Source organism: Lepidochelys kempii, chromosome 5 (assembly GCF_965140265.1).
Source record: "Lepidochelys kempii isolate rLepKem1 chromosome 5, rLepKem1.hap2, whole genome shotgun sequence".
Taxonomy (NCBI): domain Eukaryota; kingdom Metazoa; phylum Chordata; order Testudines; family Cheloniidae; genus Lepidochelys; species Lepidochelys kempii.
In genome coordinates this window covers 131,303,526-131,324,222 of record NC_133260.1, presented here as the reverse complement: position 1 = coordinate 131,324,222, position 20,697 = coordinate 131,303,526, and the positions used below count along the sequence as shown (strand labels likewise).

Below are 20,697 nucleotides of genomic sequence, written 5' to 3'. Positions count from 1 at the left end.
AAAATATTTATTTTACACTGTTTAGTTTGATATATGAAGTATAATAATTACATAGAGTAAAGCATGCGGCCAGATCTGAAGATGCATTACACAGGGCTACTCTCTAGGCATGACCATTTGCTTTGCACTTCTGTGGAGAAGTAGCTGAATCCACATGCTATACTTAATTGCTCAGGACAGCAGATGGAAGGAGTGTGTTGGGGTCTTAAGGCCCAAACAGAGATGCCCCATGTGCTGTTCTTCCCAATCCACTGTCAGAAAGGCAGCTGGGAGACCACGCATTGTATCACCATATTTCTTGGAAGGCAGACACAGGGCAGATGACTGGTAAAAGGCATCACACACATGGCAAGTATGCAGCACCTACAGCCTTCAAGATCCCTCTGCAACTTTCTCTAATGCCTCGCCTGAGTACGTATTTGGCTGAATTTCCAACTGGTGCCACCCCATCTCAGCATCCTGTGTGCAGGAGAGAGCCCAGTCATGCACCAGCAGTGTGACCAGGGCCCATGCTGCACTGAAATGAACACAGTAATTCTTATATTGTATGTCTTTAATTACTTTCTTAGTCATTGATTCAGTGTAAGATTTCTAAATTAGTCGCTCCATTGTTCTCCTACTTTATGCTTAGTTCATCGCTCTCAGATGGCCCGATCATTCCAGCATCAACCCTCTTCACAGCTTCTTAAAAGAGAGAGAGAGAGAGAGAGAGAGAGAGAGAGAGAGAGCGCAATATTTTACAGCTCTTGGTGTTATGTTAAAAGGTAAAACAGGCAATTTTTTTGAAGACTGCATGTCAGGGTACGTCTACACTGCAAACCAAAAACAAGGCAGCCAGTCTGAGCCTGAGTCAACTGACTTGGGCTCATGCAACAGGGCTAAAAATAGTAGTGTGGATGTTCCCACTTGGGCTGGTCTCACAGACTGGCTGCAGACTGAGCGGGAACGCCTTGCCCGCGATTTTGAGCCCGGTAGTGCAAGTCCCGCAGTTGACTCAGGCTCTGAGACTCGTTGCACAGTTTTGGTTTGGGGGGGTTATTTCTGCAGTGTAGACATACCCCTGGGTATCAGATATGCCTCATGGGCTGGCTCCGATAGCGGGCTAGGCACTTTGACTCTGTGACAGCTCTGTTCCAGCTGTGTCACTGTAGCATTTCCAGTGTCCACACAGGGATGGCTTTGCAGCAGGATCAGGCCCTTCATTTAATCCCTGCTTCAGCCAATCGCATCCTTTTACCTTTGTGCGGCTATTATTGTCTACATGAAAGAAAATAGATTACTACAGAATAAACAGAATTATTTAATCTGGAGTGACCCTCCTGGAGGGCAAAAATTCATAGGGTTCTATGTTTTCAAAAGGAGATGGTTGTTAAATCTTACCCAGCACATTTTCATTCTTTCCATCCCCGGGAAGCAGCAGCTGGAATTTCCCAGTGCTAAATACTGATGCATTTTACATTCCTTCTCAGCCTCAGGACGTCTTAGCGTGCCAAGTCTCAACTAAACCTGTGAATGCCAAGGGGACTGATGATAAACAGACCTACTCAGCAGCAAGCCTGATCGCTACACCTGTCTCAAAGGCACGCTGCCACAGAGGTCACACCAATGTGATTGTATAAACTATTCCACAGCCTGTGGATGTCAACCCCGGGATGTGGGAGCTTGGATCAGAGAAGGCGAAGGGCCTGATTCTGCAAGGAAGGGCCTGTTACTAAGCAAGTGGCTGTGGTCCCATTAGCTTCACTGGGACTACTCATAGGCTTAAAATCAGGCATGTGCGTTAAGCACCTTCCTTAGTAGGGGTCTTAATGCTCAAATGTGCAAGCTAATGGCAATTAGTATAAAAATATAGTTTTTAAAAAGCCGCTCGGGTAATTCTGTAGTTTATCAGTACTTACTGAGTACTGTACCTACTGCATTCTATCTTACAGGACAGTTTAACTCCTTCCTGTACTTATTGACCTACAGATGTTAAGGCAGTGTGCAAAAGAATATTACAAAGCGCACTCCTTTGGGGAGCTCACTCTGTGCAATAGCCTGTCGTGTTTATTCTTTGAATACAAGTGTCCAAAATTCCTGAGCTGTAAAATTCATATTCCTTTCCACCAGCTGTCTCAGTGCTCGGGCTTCTTTCTTGGATTGTTCAAAGCTTGGTATCCACATCTCTCGCAGAGATGCCCAGCGTATGTTTGGAGAGGAGAACAAGAAAGCCTCAGGTTTCGGGCAGCTCAGGTGGTTAACTTGTGCGTTCCATCTCCTGGGTGACAATCCCTGGCAATGGAGGAGAAACACAGGAAGGGTTTAATTAGACTCTAGGTCATGGATAGCTGCATTGATTAGAATCATAGAATATCAGGGTTGGAAGGGACCTCAGGAGGTCACCTAGTCCAACCCCCTGCTCAAAGCAGGACCAATCCCCAATTTTTGCCCCAGATCCCTAAATGGGCCCCTCAAGGATTGAACTCACAACCCTGGGTTTTAGCAGGCCAATGCTCAAACCACTGAGCTATCCCTCCCGAATTCTTCTCCTCCCAAATTCTCTTTCTCAGTGAAAGCATATTTCACTGTTTCTTGCACCATAGGAACACCTCTTTGTGAAGTTCACATTCTGGACTGTAACCTGCCTGCCTGCTTTGATAGAATGGGCACCGCACATGCAGTGAAACTGAAAGCTTCCCTACCCTGCCCTGCATAATGTACCTTAACCATGCCCTGGAGAGTGAAAGCGTAGATTGGTTTCTCTGCCCATCCACATGAGTTGTTTGCAGTGTCATTGTAGCCGTGTTGGGATATGAGAGACACAAGCTGGTTGGTCCTTTTATTGGACCAGCTTCTGTTGGTGGAAGAGAGAGGCTTTTGAGCTTCCCAGAGCTCTTCTTCAGGACACTGTGTAAGCTCAAACGCTTGTCTCTTCCACCAACAGAAGTTGGTCCAGTAAAAGATATTACCTCCTTGTCTCTCTCACATCCACGAGAGTTGTAGTCATGGCGCTGATTTTCAGAAGGGAGACATCTCTTCACGGGGAACTGGACTGAAACCAAATTAGTTTTCATATAGGCCACCGAAAAAAGAAACCAAATGGTAAAAGCTCCCAGATGAGACAGAACTGGGCTGCACTGAACTGATAACCTAACTGCGAAAGGTTCTATGTAGCTACCAATCCACTGAGTCATTTCAGCAAAATATTCTAATCCCTGCTCTGGGGTCTGATCCTATGCTCATTGAAGTCATTAGCAAAGCTCCCACTGATTTCAATGGATCAGGATCAGATTCCTAGAGAATAATAGCCAAAGCCTCAGCTCGTATAAATTGGTGATGTTCTCTTGACTTCGACAGAGCGGCGCTGATGTATACCAGCTGAGATTCTGACTCTAAGAGTTTAGCAATTACTTGTTATCATTTACTTGTTATCATTTCAATATATAAGCATTGTGTGGTAGGAGCTATGAAACGGGCACTGGTGAACTCAGCGGGCCTTTTGGTCCTGGAAGCCTCCTTGATTAGGGAGACCCAGCAATGTGGGAATGAGGAGAATCTCAGCTTTCAGTTCTATAGTTACTCTCTCCTACACCTGCTTCCTCCACTTGCATGGTTAAGCAAAAAAGAAGTTGTTTGATCCGAAATTTGCAATCAGTTAAAGGCTCCATTGAATTGAGGATCCTAGATAAGCTGAATGCTCAATAATTTGCATGGCAAAATTTTTAATCCCCTTTAACTAATGAGCAACAGACAAGTAGCTGAAAACAACTTGAGTATTCTTAGTGCCATTTTGCATATGAGTACAGTTCATCTTCCTAAGAGTTTTCTGTCTCCCCTTGCTGGTTGATAAGAAAGCACTACAGTTCAGACTGCCACAGTAGAAAAGAGCAGAGGAGATGTCCCAAGCCAGCTTGTGTGATAATGTAAATGTGAGCACAGTTCCTGATTTGGATAAGCAGATGTAAAAATAATTCAATTCATATTGATAAAGGACCAAGGGGAAAAAATTTAAAATAGATTTTGGGTACCTCCATTCTTGGTGCTTGAAATTGGGCACCTAAACTTCTGTGGAATTTACAATCAGTGGGCACTTTTGAAAAGGTGGCTGCCCATCTTTACTGCATGATGATTGAGGGAGTCATGACATGAGTTTGTGGTTTCAGTCTAATTCCAGGTGTGCTGTGTCCCTATCAGAAAAATCCACCACAACTAGTAATCCCAGGAGAGAGGCCAAGGAGATAGAACTACTCTCTGACCCTAACAAGTGGCCCCTCATGATCATAACTGATGAACTTACGAGGCAGTGTTCTCTAAATAAAGTGTACATCAGTCTGTGTATGTCAGCATGGCATGGGAGTTTTAGCCCTGTTGGAAGATCAGTCAGATTCTGTTCACCAAAGCTAGCTATATTTAAAAGAAAACAACCCCAAACACAATTAGAGTTATGAGTACCTTTTCCTGCCTTCTGATGTTTTCCCACACCCTATTACACACCATGCACTCAAACACATCAATATAATTGTCCTGCGTGATATCCTGGACTCCCCATTTGCGTTCTCGGATAGCAGTGAGCAGTCGTTGATTGGAGATGGCCCCTTTCAGTTTCCATTCTAGGTAGGCCTCATACTCTTGGTCATTTGTGTCCAGTGCCTTGATGTAGTGCGCCAGCTCTCTGGGATGTGAAAATCTTGTTACAAGGATTGCACTCTTATTGCTAGGAAGCCAGTCCGTAATGCTGGGGGACCCATAGTACACTGGTACCACTCCCAACTTGAGGGGCCTCCAGAGTTTTTCAGTGATGTAATCCTCGCAGACTGCGTTTTCAAAAGCAAGAATGAATTTGTACTGAGCAAGTATTCTATAGAAGTTACCATCATCCATGGAGGCTGGGTTTTTGAGGTGCTGAGGAAGGTCTCTGTTATGCAAGCATTCACCATAGGAGTCCACCTGGATGTAGCTCATCAGCTCACGCACGTAGCTGTCCCGGTCTGAAGGAGGGTCGCAATCGGACTGCACATACACAAGCGGTGCAAGTCCTTTTCTCAAGCTATTCTTCTTTTGCAGTGGAACCATGTATCTCAGAGACTTTATGACCTCTATGCCCTCCAGATACTGAGTAGTTAGCGGCAGATGGGAGTGGCGACTGAAGGTAGCTGTATGGTTGAACAAAGTGATGGTAGGTTTGTGGAAGAGCTTGTAGTTGTTTTTGGGCGACTCTTCATGGAAAAGGGCCCAGTCGTGATGGCGTTTACGAGGGAGGGGTAAGCTATCTATATTAAAGTCAGTACCTAGACAAACACAAATAATGTTACTAGCCAAATCCTTAATCATAGAATCATAGAATCTCAGGGTTGGAAGGGACCCCTGAAGGTCATCTAGTCCAACCCCCTGCTCAAAGCAGGACCAATTCCCAGTTAAATCATCCCAGCCAGGGCTTTGTCAAGCCTGACCTTAAAAACCTCTAAGGAAGGAGATTCTACCACCTCCCTAGGTAACGCATTCCAGTGTTTCACCACCCTCTTAGTGAAAAAGTTTTTCCTAATATCCAATCTAAACCTCCCCCACTTCCTATATTCAATATATTGAACTAGGAAAAATATGACAGGTTTCAGAGTAACAGCCGTGTTAGTCTGTATTCGCAAAAAGAAAAGGAGGACTTGTGGCACCTTAGAGACTAACCAATTTATTTGAGCATGAGCTTTCGTGAGCTACAGCTCACTTCATCGGCTGTAGCTCACGAAAGCTCATGCTCAAATAAATTGGTTAGTCTCTAAGGTGCCACAAGTACTCCTTTTCTTTTTAGGAAAAATATATATATTTAAATCACTGTAAAAGGCCCTTGTTATTTACTTCGGGCCTACCTGTGCCACTCTTACTCACAATGAATACGATTGTATGTGTAGTAAGGTTCTGTTGACTGCAAAAGGACTAGTCCTGTAGTAAGGTACTACTCACCATAAGTAAAGGTGGCACAACTGGCCTCTTAATATTTCCAGTAAACTCTGTAATGGAATAGCAGTGTTTTAGCTTACAGTTAGGCCAAAAAGGGTTGTGTTAATTTTGCGTTTTAGTGGACTCATTATTATTTTTAATTGTTGTAAGACACTTTGAAATAACAGGATTGCTTCCTTCTCTGGAACGAAGGGCCACAGAGTCAAAATAAAATTCCAGATACAATAGTCATAATTATTAAACCAATAATTACCGCACAACAATAAACACCAGTGTGGGGATGTGGGGATCTGTACCACACGTTCTCGTGTAACCAAATTCTCAGATTATGGGCCTTGGAGAATATGAGTTACCATTAAGATGAATCATGTGTGATGGATCTGCAAAGCTAGGGGCTTCAACTCCCATGAGCCTCCTCCTCACTGTGCATCCCCTTCCCCTGGCCAGGTAAGGTCCTGAACGAGGATGTGCCAGGGCCCTGTTTGGGACTTAGGAGTGGGAGCCACTTAGCAGCAGGAAGCTGGAGAGAAGCCTCGGGAACTGTGCTGCAAATGGACAGGCTGTGACTGCTGGACATCATAGCTGGGTGCAGGTCTCTGTGGGGCTTTTGGGCAAGCAGCAACAGCTGGGCAGGGAGCCTGTGCAAAGGGGACCCCCAATGAGAGACACTAACTGAGCCTGGCTTGGAAGCCTGCAGATGCTTATTTGCTTGAGTACAGATTGGACTGGAGAGGGCACCCCAGGCACTAGGCCTGAAGTGCCCTGCCTCTCGATTGGACTGCCCCAGGGGCCCAAACGAGAACCACTATTGCTCACTTCGAACTGTAACTAAGCTTCTGTATCCAGGGTATCGGCGACCTTTCTCCTTTCCTGCCAGCCCTAGTAGCCATGTGTCTGATTGGCTATTGGGACCCACCAGGGCTAGCGCCTACAAGACCTACCTGCTGTGCCTGCCTTCAAAATGGGGTACATTAGGCATGCTAGTGGCACCCCTAGAGGTTTGGGGTACACAGTAACCCCAATAATTACACATGCTTATCGGAGCTTGGGCCCATTTACCTTTAAAGTAACCTTACTTCCACTCCCCTCCCCCGGATAAGAAGAAGAAAGACATTATTCCAAAAAGCTTTAGTAACCAAATATCAAGGTGTTATAACAGGTAAGAGAATTAAACCAGACAAATGGATATTTGGTATGGATTCACTCAGACCACTCCAGCAATGCAAAGTGGCCATAAACTTGGCCATTCAACTGTCCCCTTAGACTGGGTTTTTGGCTGCTTTGCATCACTAGAATGGCCCAAAGCAGCCAGAGCGTGGTGGTAAATCATACACTGTAGCTCAGTGGTTCTCAAACTAGGGCCACCACTTGTTCAGGGAAAGCCCCCAGCGGGCCGGGCTGGTTTGTTTACCTGCCGTGTCCGTAGGTTCCGCTGATCGTGGCTCCCACTGGCCGCAGTTCACCGCTCCAGGCCAATGGGGGCTGCAGGAAGGGCGGCCAGCACATCCCTCGGCCCACGCCACTTCCCACAGCCCCCATTGGCCTGGATCGGCGAGGGAGGGATAACTGGGGGGAGGGATAGCTCAGTGGTTTGAACATTGGCCTGCTAAACCCAGAGTTGTGAGTTCAATCCTTGAGGGGGCCATTTAGGGATCTGGGGCAAAAATTGGGGGGTTGGTCCTGCTTTGAGCAGGGGGTTGGACTAGATGACCTCCTGAGGTCCCTTCCAACCCTGATATTCTGTGATTCTACGAACCTGCAGACGCGGCAGGTAAACAAACCGGCCCGGCCGGCGAGGGGCTTTCCCTGAACAAGCAGCGGCCCTAGTTTGAGAACCACTGCTGTATCTCCAGTACTTTTTGCGTGAAGTTCATTTGATTAGTCTGTGATTTGTGTCTTGGGATTAACTGCAAAGTGCTTAAAAAAATTATATCAGGACAATTTATTGGCTGGGGACTACGGTATATATTATTTGATTGTAGTTTAAGTACTAGTACAGTACTTTGGATGTGATATTTTAATCATTATTCTCAATCAAGGGGATCTGGCCATGAAACAAACTTTCAGAGGTCATCGGGCGAAGCCAAAGTCTGACCATCTTTAGGAAATGCAGCAAGACCTAATTCTTTGGAAAAGACTTCCCATCATAAGAATGACACTCCCTTCAATCCAACCAGCTCCTACAATGATGGGTGGAGGTATAAAATCCTAATACCACTACTGCAAGAGTCATAAAGGACACGGATGGTATTTGGGGGAGTTAAAGCATTCTGTATCCTCTTCTTTTTACATGTGATTCTGTGTGGTGACTGTATGTTCCCATGATGAGGCATCATACCGCATATAGGAAAATGACCCTTGTTTTTTCTGTTTTCGCTGTGTTATTGCGATGTGAGCTGCTAGCAGTGGAGGTGAATTATTAGAACAGTAGCTCATGAGGGCTATTTTCTTTTTAAAACATGCTTTTAAGTGGTGTTAGGAAGAGATAAAGAGTAGAGGATAGTGAAATACCATAGACTTCAGAGTAACCTTGACTTTTACATGTACACTTCCTCTTGGAGGAGGTGTCAAGAAAAATGAGACTACAGAGAGGATGCAAGAAAGCAGAGTGAGATGAGGGACTGTAAATGGGAGTGTAAAACTGACTAACTGAGAAGAGGAGGATTGGGCAAAGGGAAGCCTGTAGAAATACGCAGTCGAGGTAAAAGCCCTAAAATGATTCCAATACCACACACATAATCTTGGTCTAGCTGGTAGACAAAGATCTTTTAAGGATTAAAGAGATGATGACAGTACCTGCCACTGTGGAACAAAGGGGAATTAATAAGATTATGATGAGATAAAGAAGGTGGAACAAGATTCATAGATTCATAGATATTAAGGTCAGAAGGGACCATTATGATCATCTAGTCTGACCTCCCACACAATGCAGGCCACTGAATCTCACCCACCCACTCCTGCAATAAACCTCTCACCTATGTCTGAGCTATTGAAATCCTCAAATCATGGTTTAAAGACTTCAAGGTGCAGAGAATCCTCCAGCAAGTGACCCGTGCCCCATGCTGCAGAGGAAGGTGAAAAACCCCCAGGGCCTCTTCCAATCTGCCCTGGAGGAAAATTCCTTCCCGACCCCAAATTTGGCGATCAGCTGAACCCTGAGCATGTGGGCAAGATTCACCAGCCAGATACCCAGGAAAGAATTCTCTGTAATAACTCAGATCCCACCCCATTTAACATTCCATCACAGGCCATTAGGCCTATTTACCATGAATAGTTAAAGATCAATTAATTGCCAAAATCGTGTTATCCCATCATACCTTCTCCTCCATAAATTTATCGAGTTTAATCTTGAAGCCAGATAGGTCTTTTGCCCCCACTGTTTCCCTTGGAAGGCTGTTCCAGAACTTCACTCCTTGAGTGGTTAGAAACCTTCATCTAATTTCAAGTCTAAACTTCCTGATGGCCAGTTTATATCCATTTGTTCTTGTGTCCACATTGGTACTGAGCTTAAATAATTCCTCTCCCTCTCCGGTATTTATCCCTCTGATATATTTATAGAGAGCAATCATATCTCCCCTCAGCCTTCTTTTGGTTAGGCTAAACAAGCCAGGCTCCTTGAGTCTCCTTTCATAAGACAGGTTTTTCATTCCTCGGATCATCCTAGTAGCCCTTCTCTGTACCTGTTCCAGTTTGCATTCATCTTTCTTAAACATGGGAGACCAGAACTGCACACAGTATTCCAGATGAGGTCTCACCAGTGCCTTGTATAACGGTACTAATACCTCCTTATCTCTACTGGAAATACCTCGCCTGATGCATCCCAAGACCGCATTAGCTTTTTTCATGGCCATATCACATTGGCGGCTCATAGTCAACCTGTGATGCACCAATACTCCAAAGTCCTTCTCCTCCTCCGTTACTTCTAATTGATGCGTCCCCAGCTTATAACTAAAATTCTTGTTATTAATCCCTACATGCATGACCTTACACTTCTCACTATTAAATTTCATCTTATTACTATTACTCCAGTTTACAAGGTCATCCAAATCCTCCTGTACGATATCCCGGTCCTTCTCTAAATTGGCAATACCTCCCAGCTTTGTATCATCCGCAAACTTTATTAGCACACTCCAACTTTTTGATGGAAAGCACTCATAATTATAGTCTCCAAAGTATTAATTAGGAAACCTGTGATACGTGGCAAAGTACAGAGGGGAATGGGGGATGTGAAAAGGCTCTGCTCCTTTGAAAGCACCTTGCACGCAGGGTCTCATCTCCCAGGGGTAGAGAGGGTAGAACTCCCCTGGCTCTTAAGGTATGTGTACACTGCAGTCACAGGGTGCGATTTCAGCTTGTGCAGACATACCCGAGCTAGATTTCATCTGCCTAGCTCAGCTACTAGAGCAGCGAAGCTGCATGGCCAGCTTATACTGAGCATGCACTGCCTGGTTTCTCTGCTCCAGTGTTCAAGCCAGCTGGATTAAAGCTGGTTTGGGCATGTCCACATCATAGAATCATAGAAGATCAGGGTTGGAAGAGACCTCAGGAGGTCATCTAGTCCAACCCCCTGCTTAAAGCAGAACCAACACCAGCTAAATCATCCCAGCCAGGGTTTTGTCAAGCCGGGCTTTGCATCAGCTGCAATCACACTCCATGACTGCCGTGTAGACATACCCTTCAAATTCTCATGTCTGCAGCTTTGATAGTTGGGACACCATCCCCTGCCAAGAGGTTCACTTCTAGCAGCTGCTGCCTTGGCTCCTGGCAGAACCTTCTGAGGGTTTGGCTCCACTGCAATCCGGGGTGTGATGGAAGCTAAGAGAGATATACCTGAGCTAGCTTTCTAGTGTGGCTAAAAATAGCAATGTAAATGCAACAGCACGGGTTTCAGCACAGATGGGACCCTAGGTACATAGTCACATTACTAGCCCATGCTGGGGTCCGTGCCCCCACATCTATACCGCTATTTTTGTCATTCTAGCTAGATTAAAGCTAGGCAGAATGGCTACCCTAGCTTCAATCACATCTCTGACTGCAGTGGAGACATACATTCCTAAATCCAGAGGAAGCAGGAGCTCTCCCTGCAAATGTAAACGCTGTGATCCCAGTTTTTAAAAAGGAACTGCCTGGAAACCTTCCCAAGGGCAGGAGCAAAATCCACTGTTGGAGGCAACACTTCACCTTTGAACAGAACCCTGAACTCTGAGGAGAGGATGGGCCTCTGGTGATACTTTTCAAAGAAGAAAAATTACAGGTCAGCAGTGCCTCTGTAGAGACATCACCCACACAGAATGCCTGGGAGAGTAAACAGGGATGATTCACCGTAAACAAAAGCAAGTATTGCTAGTAAAACAATCCCACCGAAAAGCACCTTCTTCTTTTACTTTAAGGCACGAAACCTTCTGAATATCCATAGGCAAAAATTTCAGAGGCAGAGCAGGGAAGCTTCTCCCTTGGGGATGCAATTCCCTGGCAGGAATCTAGGGCAGTGGTTCTCAACCTATTTACCATTGTGGGCCGCATCCAATACTACCCATATGTCCCTGAGGATGTCACGTGGGCCACAGCTCTGTGCTGATTGGGCTGCAAGCGGCCCACAGGTTGAGATCTTGAGATGCAAACACCCAGATCTCCACCCATAAGACAATGGCAGGTGCAAACTTCACAGGAGCAAACTGCACTCTCCAGGAGATGGCTGACCTTCTGAAAAGCTTATCCATAATGTACAATAAAGGCAAGTTAATGCTAATATGAGAGCTTGCTTTATGAATTCCTTAACTTTGCTGTGTTTAAATATGTAACAGCCTTGCATTAATATAGGGTTTCTTTTTCGCATTTAATATAATATACGAGCTTTGAGTCTGCCTTTACTGGCAGTGATAAATCATTCCCTGCTATTGTAAAAACTAACATTTTTGACTTTGCCTTTCAAAAAGTTTCAAAATGTGCACTGTCATTGTGATTAAAAAAAAGTACTTGGAGGGTCTTTTTGCTAATATATGCATTCCAGTTTAATTAAGTATATTTAATCATTTCCTCAAGCTTGGTACAATGAGCAAATTGTACTTCTGCTAGAGCTGGGGGTGGCAAACAGAAGCACTGTCATAGGCCAGAAATATCACAGACTTTATAGTATCCATGTGATGTAAGCTTTGGTTTCCTTTTATTTAAAATGGGTCAGCTTTTTATTCCTTTGCTATTTTTTCTTCCCATTCATGCTTCAGCACAGGCTCACCAATAAACTAAACTGACCCACTTACCCTTTGGAATTGGGTGTAATTTAGAGCTCTCAGAATGGAAGAGGTGGGAAGTTTGCAGTTCAGTGTTAAATAAAGCTCACTGATTATCAAAAGCCATTTGTTTTCTGTGGTTCACATTTTGTTTAAAAAAAAAATAAACCACATGTGCCCCTCTGAGCTAATGAATCAAGGTGCTGAACCCAGAAATAATCTTCTAATATCAGACATTTTAGTTGATGGCTGCTTACAGTCAGAGAATAAAAAAATCTTCCTCGCACTGAATGCATAAAATGCAGTTTTTCTCTAAAAAGAAACTGTGTAAAAATTGCAGCTTCTTAACTGATGCACTTCGAGTTATATCTGCTTACTTTAGTGACAAAAATTGTTTCTGCTTTTTACTTCTGCTACCCTGCAAAGCCAACACTGCTCAGAGAGAGAGGTAGATTCTACTCTTTGGGCATCGTCAATGGCAACTGTTTACTGAGTTCCACTCACAGTCAACTAGTTACCCCTTTGGCATGGAAGGGAATGGGGCTGTTATCACATAAGGCAAATTGGCGAGGCTAGGAAAGAAACAAGCTTGACTCTCAGATCTGAGGCTGGCTTTTCAGGGTGGGCAGGGAGAAGAATGTCCATGTCACATGTAAACCAAGCACATTTGATCTAGAAGTCAGCCAGAGACAATGCACAAGTAATTCCATAATGCCATTTCCCAGGATCACTTTTCAGAGTAGAACTACACTTTATGTGCAAGTAGAGATACTTGCTGGTGCACTTTGTCACCAGACAGACTTTAACAACTTCTGCTGTGGAGGGTTACAGTTGCTCTGTACTTGATCTATAACAGAGAAATAGCAGAGGGGAGGGAACTCACTCATTTAAAATGACTCAGTTCCTTACCATAGAAGAGAAAGGCTTTTGTCATGTGATTATGCTGGTAGGTCCTCTTGATAGTAAAGAAACAGACATCCTGTCCACACTGACCTAACCTCCCAGTCTCGCCAGTCAGCGGGGACCACCAGAGCAGGATAGGGTATCTGGCCGCATCTAAAACTCTCCTGGTATAGCTGTAGAGTTCCTGTTTATTAAAAAACTGATATGCATGTTTCCGCTGCTCCTCCAGTTTTAATGAACCATCTTGTAAACTGGAGACTTTTATCTTCCTTTCAGACTTGCCCAGTTCAAGAACCACCTTTGGAGAAAAACACATACATCATAACTTGCATGGCCAGGGACATACAGTTTAGCTAGCAGATGCTAATTTCCTTGTGTTTGTCAGTGAAATGCAGCCATCTCTTGGGAGACTTTGGCAGCTGTTTAGTAGCATTAAGCAGCACTTCATGGCTGTTTTAGTATAGAAGTGAAAAATACTATACCCATTTGAAACTGTAAAGGGAATTTAAGTAGACAAAGTAATTTATTCACCTTGAAACTGGTGAGGGCACCGTAGTTTATAATATACCTTCTGCTGTCTGTCTCATAAAGACTTACAAAATGGAGGAAGGCCCATTTTTAAAATTAGCCCTGCCTAGGGTTACCAGATAGCAACTGTGAAAAAACGGGGCGGGGGATGGGGGGTAATTGGCACCTATATAAGAAAAAGTCCCAAAAAACGGGACTGTCCCTTTAAAAACAGGACATCTGGTCATCCAAGCCCTGCCTGTTACAGGCATGCTCTAGAAAAGGGAGGTGTCAGTAAACAGTGAAAATACAAGAGAAGAGGCGCTCAAGAATACACAAAATTGCCCCGGGTTTTGTAGGATCACTAAAACCTTCTTGTTACGTTGCACACTGTAAATGGTTCTTTGTGTGCAGGGCGAAGGATGAGTGCTTAATAGTTGGGGGCAGGGGGGAGGGTTACACTCTGATATCTATGATTATATCATCCAACTCTTGGCCGGACCAAATGAACCCGCTTAGCTTGTGAGAGCTATTGAGATTGCAGTCTAGAGGAGTCTGTCAGCAAGCCAAGACTGACTTACATGAGCCATGGTTGCTATCTATTAATAAAGGCCAGTCTGGTCTAAAACAGCAGCAAATTAAGATACCTCCAAGCTGGTTTAGCTGTGCTGGCTGGCATGCTGTGGGGCAGAGCCGAGTCCCACTGCTTTCCTCCCAGCTGCTCTGGGTGGAAGTAAGTGGGCACATAGCAGACAGAGAGAGACCCTGGGGGCTGGGGAGGAGGGGCTCAGACTTCAGGAGAAGAAGATCAGCAAAATGCAGGACAAAGGACAATTCTGGGGTGGGAAAGGGGAAATGAAGCCCCAGCCTCCTCCAGGGGAAGAGGAGAAACTGCCCTGAAGATACCGCAGGAGGAATGGGCCTGTTTTCTTCTGCCCAAAGATATGCTAATTAAATATACTCTGCAATGGGTATGCTTATTTATATATTATGGAAAAAGATGAACATATTTATCTTTCATATCAGACTTTTTTGCTGGCCTGACGCTGTGCTTCCTACCACCATAAATGGCCATTGGGTCAGTACAGACTTGGAAGGAAGAATGCCACTTACTGAGTCACCATCACCATTCGTGGCAGCACCTAGGTTTCCCTGGTGGTCTATACTTTCCCAAGTATTGAACAGGTGGCCAGACAAGTCCCGGGCTACTATGGAATGGCTGCAGGTCCAAACAGCTGGGATTTAGGAGTTTTGTGATATTATGATCAAAGGACAATGCGTTGGAGACAATGCTCCAGGAGACACCCAGCTCTGAGAACACTTTCTCAACTCTGTCAACTGTCTCAGGGCTTCCTGGCCATAGTTTGCAGTCAGTAGCTCAGTCCAAAATTATTAATGATTTTAGACATCTTTAAACATGCATCAAAATTTCATTTGTCTGGAAGAGAAGGGCTACTGATGAATGCCTATAAATAATAATTTTAAAAAAGGAGAAAGATCAGACTTTGAAGTAATTGTGGACTTTTGTTTTCATTTTTTATATATGATTAGTATTACTAAAAGTTTTCTAAGCCCTTATTACCCACATTGATTTTTTGCCTTTGGGTTTTGTCTTTTCTCCTTATTTTGTAAGGAAGTTATTAATTCATTTACCTTTCCCCTCTAGCCCTGTGCTCTCAGTGAAGTACACAACTAATAGAAATTCTTTACAAAGATTCTTCTTAAAGTGTTATTTATTAATGAAAATATTTAGGGCCTTTAATGACATCTTTGTCCTGCCGGAATTGTGTAACAGTTGGAGTGCAACCACGTGCATCTCTTTTCCCTCCCTTCCACGACTAGAACTCTTCAGCTACCCAATCCGAGGATTAACTGTACCTGGAGTGTAACAAGAAGAAAAAAGAAGGCCGTAAAGCAGAATAAAGATGCCCAAAGTTTCTTCCTTCCAATTCTAATCATGCTGTGCTGCCAGGCCCACAGAGTGCCAAGTGGTGGTCAAGGCCTGTTATCAGGGATACCAGCTCCTCCTACAGCTTCAGTCATTCCTGCTGTGCTTTCCCATTCTGTCATTGTTTTTCTCAATGGCCACAGCTGCTCAGAAGGAGACTCCATCAAGGACTGTATTCCAAGCTCAGTGTTTGGTTCAATGTCTAGACAGGACTGTGTTCTTCTGTAGACATCAGAGCAACGTTTTGAACCAAAGATACCTTGGAGGTGGATGGACTGACTAAATCAAACACAGAGTGAAGGGGCAAATATTAGAAACATATGTGCTGTCAACAAAAGTGCAGTTAAAATTAGTACCAAGTGGAACACTGAGATGCACTTAGCAGATACCGTTACTACATACGTTCCAGATAGACGCCAGGCCTGCTAAGCACACTAACAACCTAGACAGGGCCTCATTCTCCACTGACATGAACCTCCTAGGCATTGACCCTTGTGAAAAATGGGTATAAAATACCTGTAAAAACACCTGTGTCGCTGAGCGGAGGATTCTGATTTGCACTCACTGTACACAGGTGTAAATGATCAGAGCCTGACAATTTACCTAACACTTATGAGTCTGAGAACTCAGTCTAATAACAAGAGTGAGAAATACCTCTATCCGCCCCATCAGAAACCATTTATTATTACTCGTCCTTGCTATCAAGACAGTGCCTAGAGACCCCCTTGTGGACATCACCAGCTGGAGAGGATTAGAGCACCCACTAGGTTGCTCTAATCTATGCCTGGCTGGCCTCAAACTGGCCTTAGAACCGTGGAGCTGCGACCGGCTCCTTTGTGATTCCCCCTCTCAACTGTGCCCCACAGAAGCTAGTTGCAGCAGCAGCAAATGTTGCCCAATGAGTTTGCCACCATGTTCTACATCTGTGCAGCATAGGGCTGAAATATTAGCCTGCTGGTGTGGGTGTGTTTTACATGCCCTTTGCGTGGTATAATGGGCTGCACACATCAGCATGGGAAGTAGGGGTGTGGGGGTTGCTGTAGCACTCCCAGGTTGTATGCGGGGCCACTGACCCCACACCCAGGGATCCACTCCCTGGCTCCGGTCCCGGGGGCTAGCCCCATGCCCCGCTCCCCAGCCACTGGCTCCATGTATAAAACTGGGGGTGCTTCCCATGCCTATGCCCTGCTCCCGGCCCTCCGCCCGCACTCCACCCCTCAACCCCTCATCTGGGACTCGGGTCCTGGCTGCCAGCCCCACTCCTGGCCCCGCGCCCAGGGCTCTGTTCCTGCAGCCCCACTCCCTGGCTGCTGGCCCTGTGCCTGGCCCCGCCCCACCCCCCACTCCCAGGTCTCCTCTCCCGAGGCCCGCCCTGCACCTGGTCCCCTGCTCCCAGGGCTCCACTCCCAGAGCCCCACGGCTGGCCCCACAGCTGGGGCTCTGCTCTTGGTCCCGCACGTGGTGTCCTGGCTGCTGGCCCCTGCCCGAGGCTCTGCTCCTGGCCCCACGCCCACCCCTAGCTGTGGCCTTGGCCCCCTTACCCCTTATCCGGGTCCCCCACTTCCAGAGACACAGCCCTGCTCCCAGCCTCAGCTCAGGGAGGCCGGGGGGGGGCAGAAAGGTGTAAGGGGGCTGGCTTTCAGCACCCCAATTACTAAAAACTTTCCAGCGCCACTAGCTACACAAGGTGCAAGGCAGGAGGTGTAAGGCCTGTATTTTGTAACTCCCAATAAGATCTGAAATACAGGGCCAAACTAACAGTTCAGTCCCAGTTGCTTTGCCTGGATCCAGCGTGTCTGCAAGTCTGGCCTGGAATGAATTATGGAAGATATATGGAAAGTAGCTACGAAGCATGCACAAAAATAACCCCACTGTCCAGACTTAAACATTTGTTTAAATTGAAAAGAGAAGTCCCCTTTCACTTACAATGCATTGCCCCAGTCCAAATAATACACATCTGGGTCCCAAGGCTATATTGGGCCATGGCCTCTTATTACCACATGACACAGGACCAGGATTTGGCCTATGCGTCTTTAAGAAATGAACTATGGAAACAGTTAAGTCATCCCTGTCCCTGTTTCAATGGCAGTGAGAGATGCCATTTTGCTAATGCTGGATCTCCTGCATGGTACCAGACTGAGCCAGAGGACACACATCTCCGCATTGTGATGAATGGGAAACTAGAAGGTTTCAAAGCTGTTGGAGGCAAATTACACCAGGAGTTCCGCTGGTAGACCCTATCAACATAAGTCTGTAGTGTAGATCAAGCCTTACGTATTTCATATACTAAGATTAATATTTAAGTGGTCCAATAATTTTATATTTAAGATATGAGACGGAAAGCAAAATGTCTTCAACCATATCTGCTTACAAGGGTACCATACCTGCTTACTCTTGAGTGCGTTAGACTTTTTGTACCTTTCTGTTAACAAAACACATTCAAATGAATTCCTCATTAATATTTTCATTGTGCACAACAGTTAATATTAATATAAAACATCCAAAAACACTACATTCAAAGCATATTAACATTACAAAGTTCAGCACTCTAAAGTTAGGAAATGCCAGAATTAAGGCTGCCTGTGCAAACTTAATGCAGCCCCCTTACTTGCATGTATTTTATGAAACAGTCTTTAATTACATGATCACATGCTATTTTTCCACGGGACCCGGCCGCCTTCAGTGAATAGGTAGTTATTCAATAACTCTATTATCATCATTCAATATGTGGCCTTAGCCCTTATTTACCACACACCATTCAAACCCAGCACTGAATACAAAATTTCCTCCTGAGTCGGGGGATTTTAACTACCTGACCAAGGCCTCTGACACAATGAATCACTAGGGCCTATGGAAACTCCTTCATACATTTAGTGGCCTGGAGAAGATGATTGCTGTTATCCACTTATTCCACGGTGGCCAGGGTGATGGAGTGTGTTGACTCATCAGAAGCCTTCGCTCTCACCAACAGCACCAAGCAAGGAGGTGTAATGGCTCCGGCCCATGCAGGACTTTGATGGAGGTGTACGCATCTAGTTCAGGTTGGATGGGGGCCTATTGAATCTACAGCGACTCAGGGTCCAAACCAACAGGGGCAGTACTGGGGGGGCCTTGTGGGGCTATAGTCACCCCAAAATTTGCCTTAGCCCCCCTATAGCCACCCTTCCCCAATCAGGAAGGGCTCCCGCCACCGGGCTGCTCATGTTCCCACAGGCGCTGCTCGCTGTCCCCTGCCATGCTGCTCGCACCGCTGTTTTCAGTTCTCAGACTGGGGGGCACAGAATGTATTTGGGGTGGGGTGAGCTCTGAAGGAAGAGCAGAGAGAAGCAGCTGCTGGCTGCGCACCCAGCTCTGAAGGCAGCGCCGCCTAGCCACAGTGGAGCAGTAAGGGTGGCATGGTAAGACTGCCAGGTGAGTACCCTAACCACGGGGTTAAATGTTATAAGGGTTTGTCATCACTGTGAACTTGCCTCAGAGACCTGATCCAGTAGGCAGCCCTGGTTTGTGAATCTCTCGGAGGGTTAGATGGGAGCTAAGCACCCAGACACCCACAAGGAGGCAGCAACGCACATGCTCAGAGGCAGAAACATAAGTGCCTAAGGAACTGAGGAGCTGAGGGAGGTTAGGCACCTATAGCATTTTAGCTGGAGTTGTTTGCATGTCAGTGGTGCCCGAAACTGGGACCTGGATGCCTAACTCCTTTGGGGCATTCACAGCTCTGTGCTTCATCTCACAATAGTAAGGGCCAGATTGTCAGAAGAGCTAAGCTCCCATTTAGGTACCTAAATGAACCAGCCTTTTTCAAATGTGCTCAGTGCCTCAACAGCTCCTGTTATTCTGTGTGAGCTGCTGGCTGCTGAGCGCTCTTGGAAATCTGGCACTGTGTTCCCTTGAGAAGGGAGGGGAAAGCAGTTAAATATGCTATGCCATGACTTTTTAAAAATGGATGGCGAGAGTTGGCAACACTGGATTTTTATTACATGCCTTGTGGATTTGACATTTTTATTAAAGCCGCAGCTCCCGATGTCACATGAATACATGCCAATCTCAGCTTCTGTTTTTAAAAACTTAGGTTTCAAATAATCTTTATCACTGCGGAGAAGATTTTGAAAACATGAGTCCACTCTGAAAGCTGAGAAACCAGAAGACAAAGAACACAAAATGTATTTTTTTAGGCCTGTCTCATGAGTTTTGAATGCTTTGGGGTTGGCAATACGGCCTAGGTGCTCAGCACTTTTGGAAATCAAGCCACGTGTTCTGGTGGTTCACTGCAGTGCTTGAAGTGCACAGGAAACATAGTGCACATATATAGTGGACCAAATTCTACCTTCTGTTAGACTGGTGTAAACCCAGAATATCTACATTCAGAGCACAACAGAACTCAGTTCAGTGCCTTTAATACAATGGACCATTTCTTTTCCTGCTTAGATCAAAACTAAGAATCTGACTGAGTAAAAATTTCCAGCCAGAAATTAGACTAGAGTTGCTAATTTTGGAGGATGGGGGTGACATTTACTTTCTTCACATATTGGCATGTTGTGTCTGCCGTCGGTGATGATATTACAGGATCATGTGCTGATGCACTGCCAGCATACTGAATTTGCAATGCCCAAAGTAAGTTCAGAACTTTCAAATAGTGGTAACAGTAAATATTTGTTTTATGGTAGCACCCCTAGTTATTTTGAAAGCTTAGCTGGCCACCTATGACTATCAGGACTGTCCATGAATTTCAAAATGGGTGGAGATGTTTGGGATTTGAGCAATGATTGGAATACATTACAAACTTTTAGTCTCTTATGGAGCGAAACAACCTCATTTAAATTCACACAAATGCATTTTGGAAACCTCATCTATTCAAAATGCCAGATTGTACAGCCCAGCAACACACAGATTATTTGTTTTCCAACATCGAACTACATCTGCTTAAACAGTTCATAACAGCAATCAAAGGCTCTAGGGTTTGCTGATCCCGTTCTCCATCTCAGCCCTTTACGGGTTGCAGACAGCTCTTTGCATCTTTCTCAGCATCACTGCATCCTATGCTGTTAGATAACCAAGAAATCCACACCAGTGATGATTTTTCCCCTTACCTCAGGAAAACTGCAGGGCTCTTAGGCCATTGTTGCTATGCTCTTTTTACTTTCAGTTTGTGCAGCTGTTCGAGATCAGGATAAAAAC

At 45.3% G+C, this 20,697-nt stretch overlaps 1 protein-coding gene across 3 annotated transcripts; it reads right to left on the bottom strand.

Annotated features, from left to right (window-relative positions):
• Window positions 1–367: 367 nt before the first annotated feature.
• FUT10 (fucosyltransferase 10) lies at window positions 368–20,697 on the bottom strand. Of its 3 annotated transcripts, none has more exons than XR_012159234.1 (6): window positions 20,610–20,697; window positions 15,450–15,798; window positions 13,071–13,362; window positions 4,432–5,267; window positions 1,059–2,271; window positions 368–684 (listed from the first exon to the last, which is right to left on the bottom strand). XR_012159234.1 is itself a non-coding variant. In XM_073346324.1 (5 exons), the coding sequence occupies exons 2-5, from the start codon at window positions 15,528–15,530 to the stop codon at window positions 2,047–2,049; spliced, it is 1,434 nt and encodes a 477-aa protein (XP_073202425.1). In that variant the 5' UTR covers window positions 15,531–15,798; window positions 20,610–20,697; the 3' UTR covers window positions 368–2,046. The 3 variants fall into 3 exon arrangements, 1 of the variants encoding a protein (XP_073202425.1); XR_012159235.1 differs by having other exon boundaries at window positions 368–1,257; window positions 1,381–2,271; XM_073346324.1 differs by having other exon boundaries at window positions 368–2,271.

What these genes read in the sequence shown, in the direction of transcription:
- FUT10 (XM_073346324.1), bottom strand. Translation starts at nt 15,530, where the DNA reads ATGATTAGAATTGGAAGGAAGAAACTTTGGGCATCTTTATTCTGCTTT. An exon ending in AAAAGCCTTTCTCTTCTATG is followed by an intron (nt 5,268 to 13,070) that starts GTAAGGAACTGA and finishes GTGTTTGTCTAG; the next exon opens with GTACTGACTTTAATATAGAT. An exon ending in ACATCAGAAGGCAGGAAAAG is followed by an intron (nt 2,272 to 4,431) that starts GTACTCATAACT and finishes CTCCATTGCCAG; the next exon opens with GGATTGTCACCCAGGAGATG.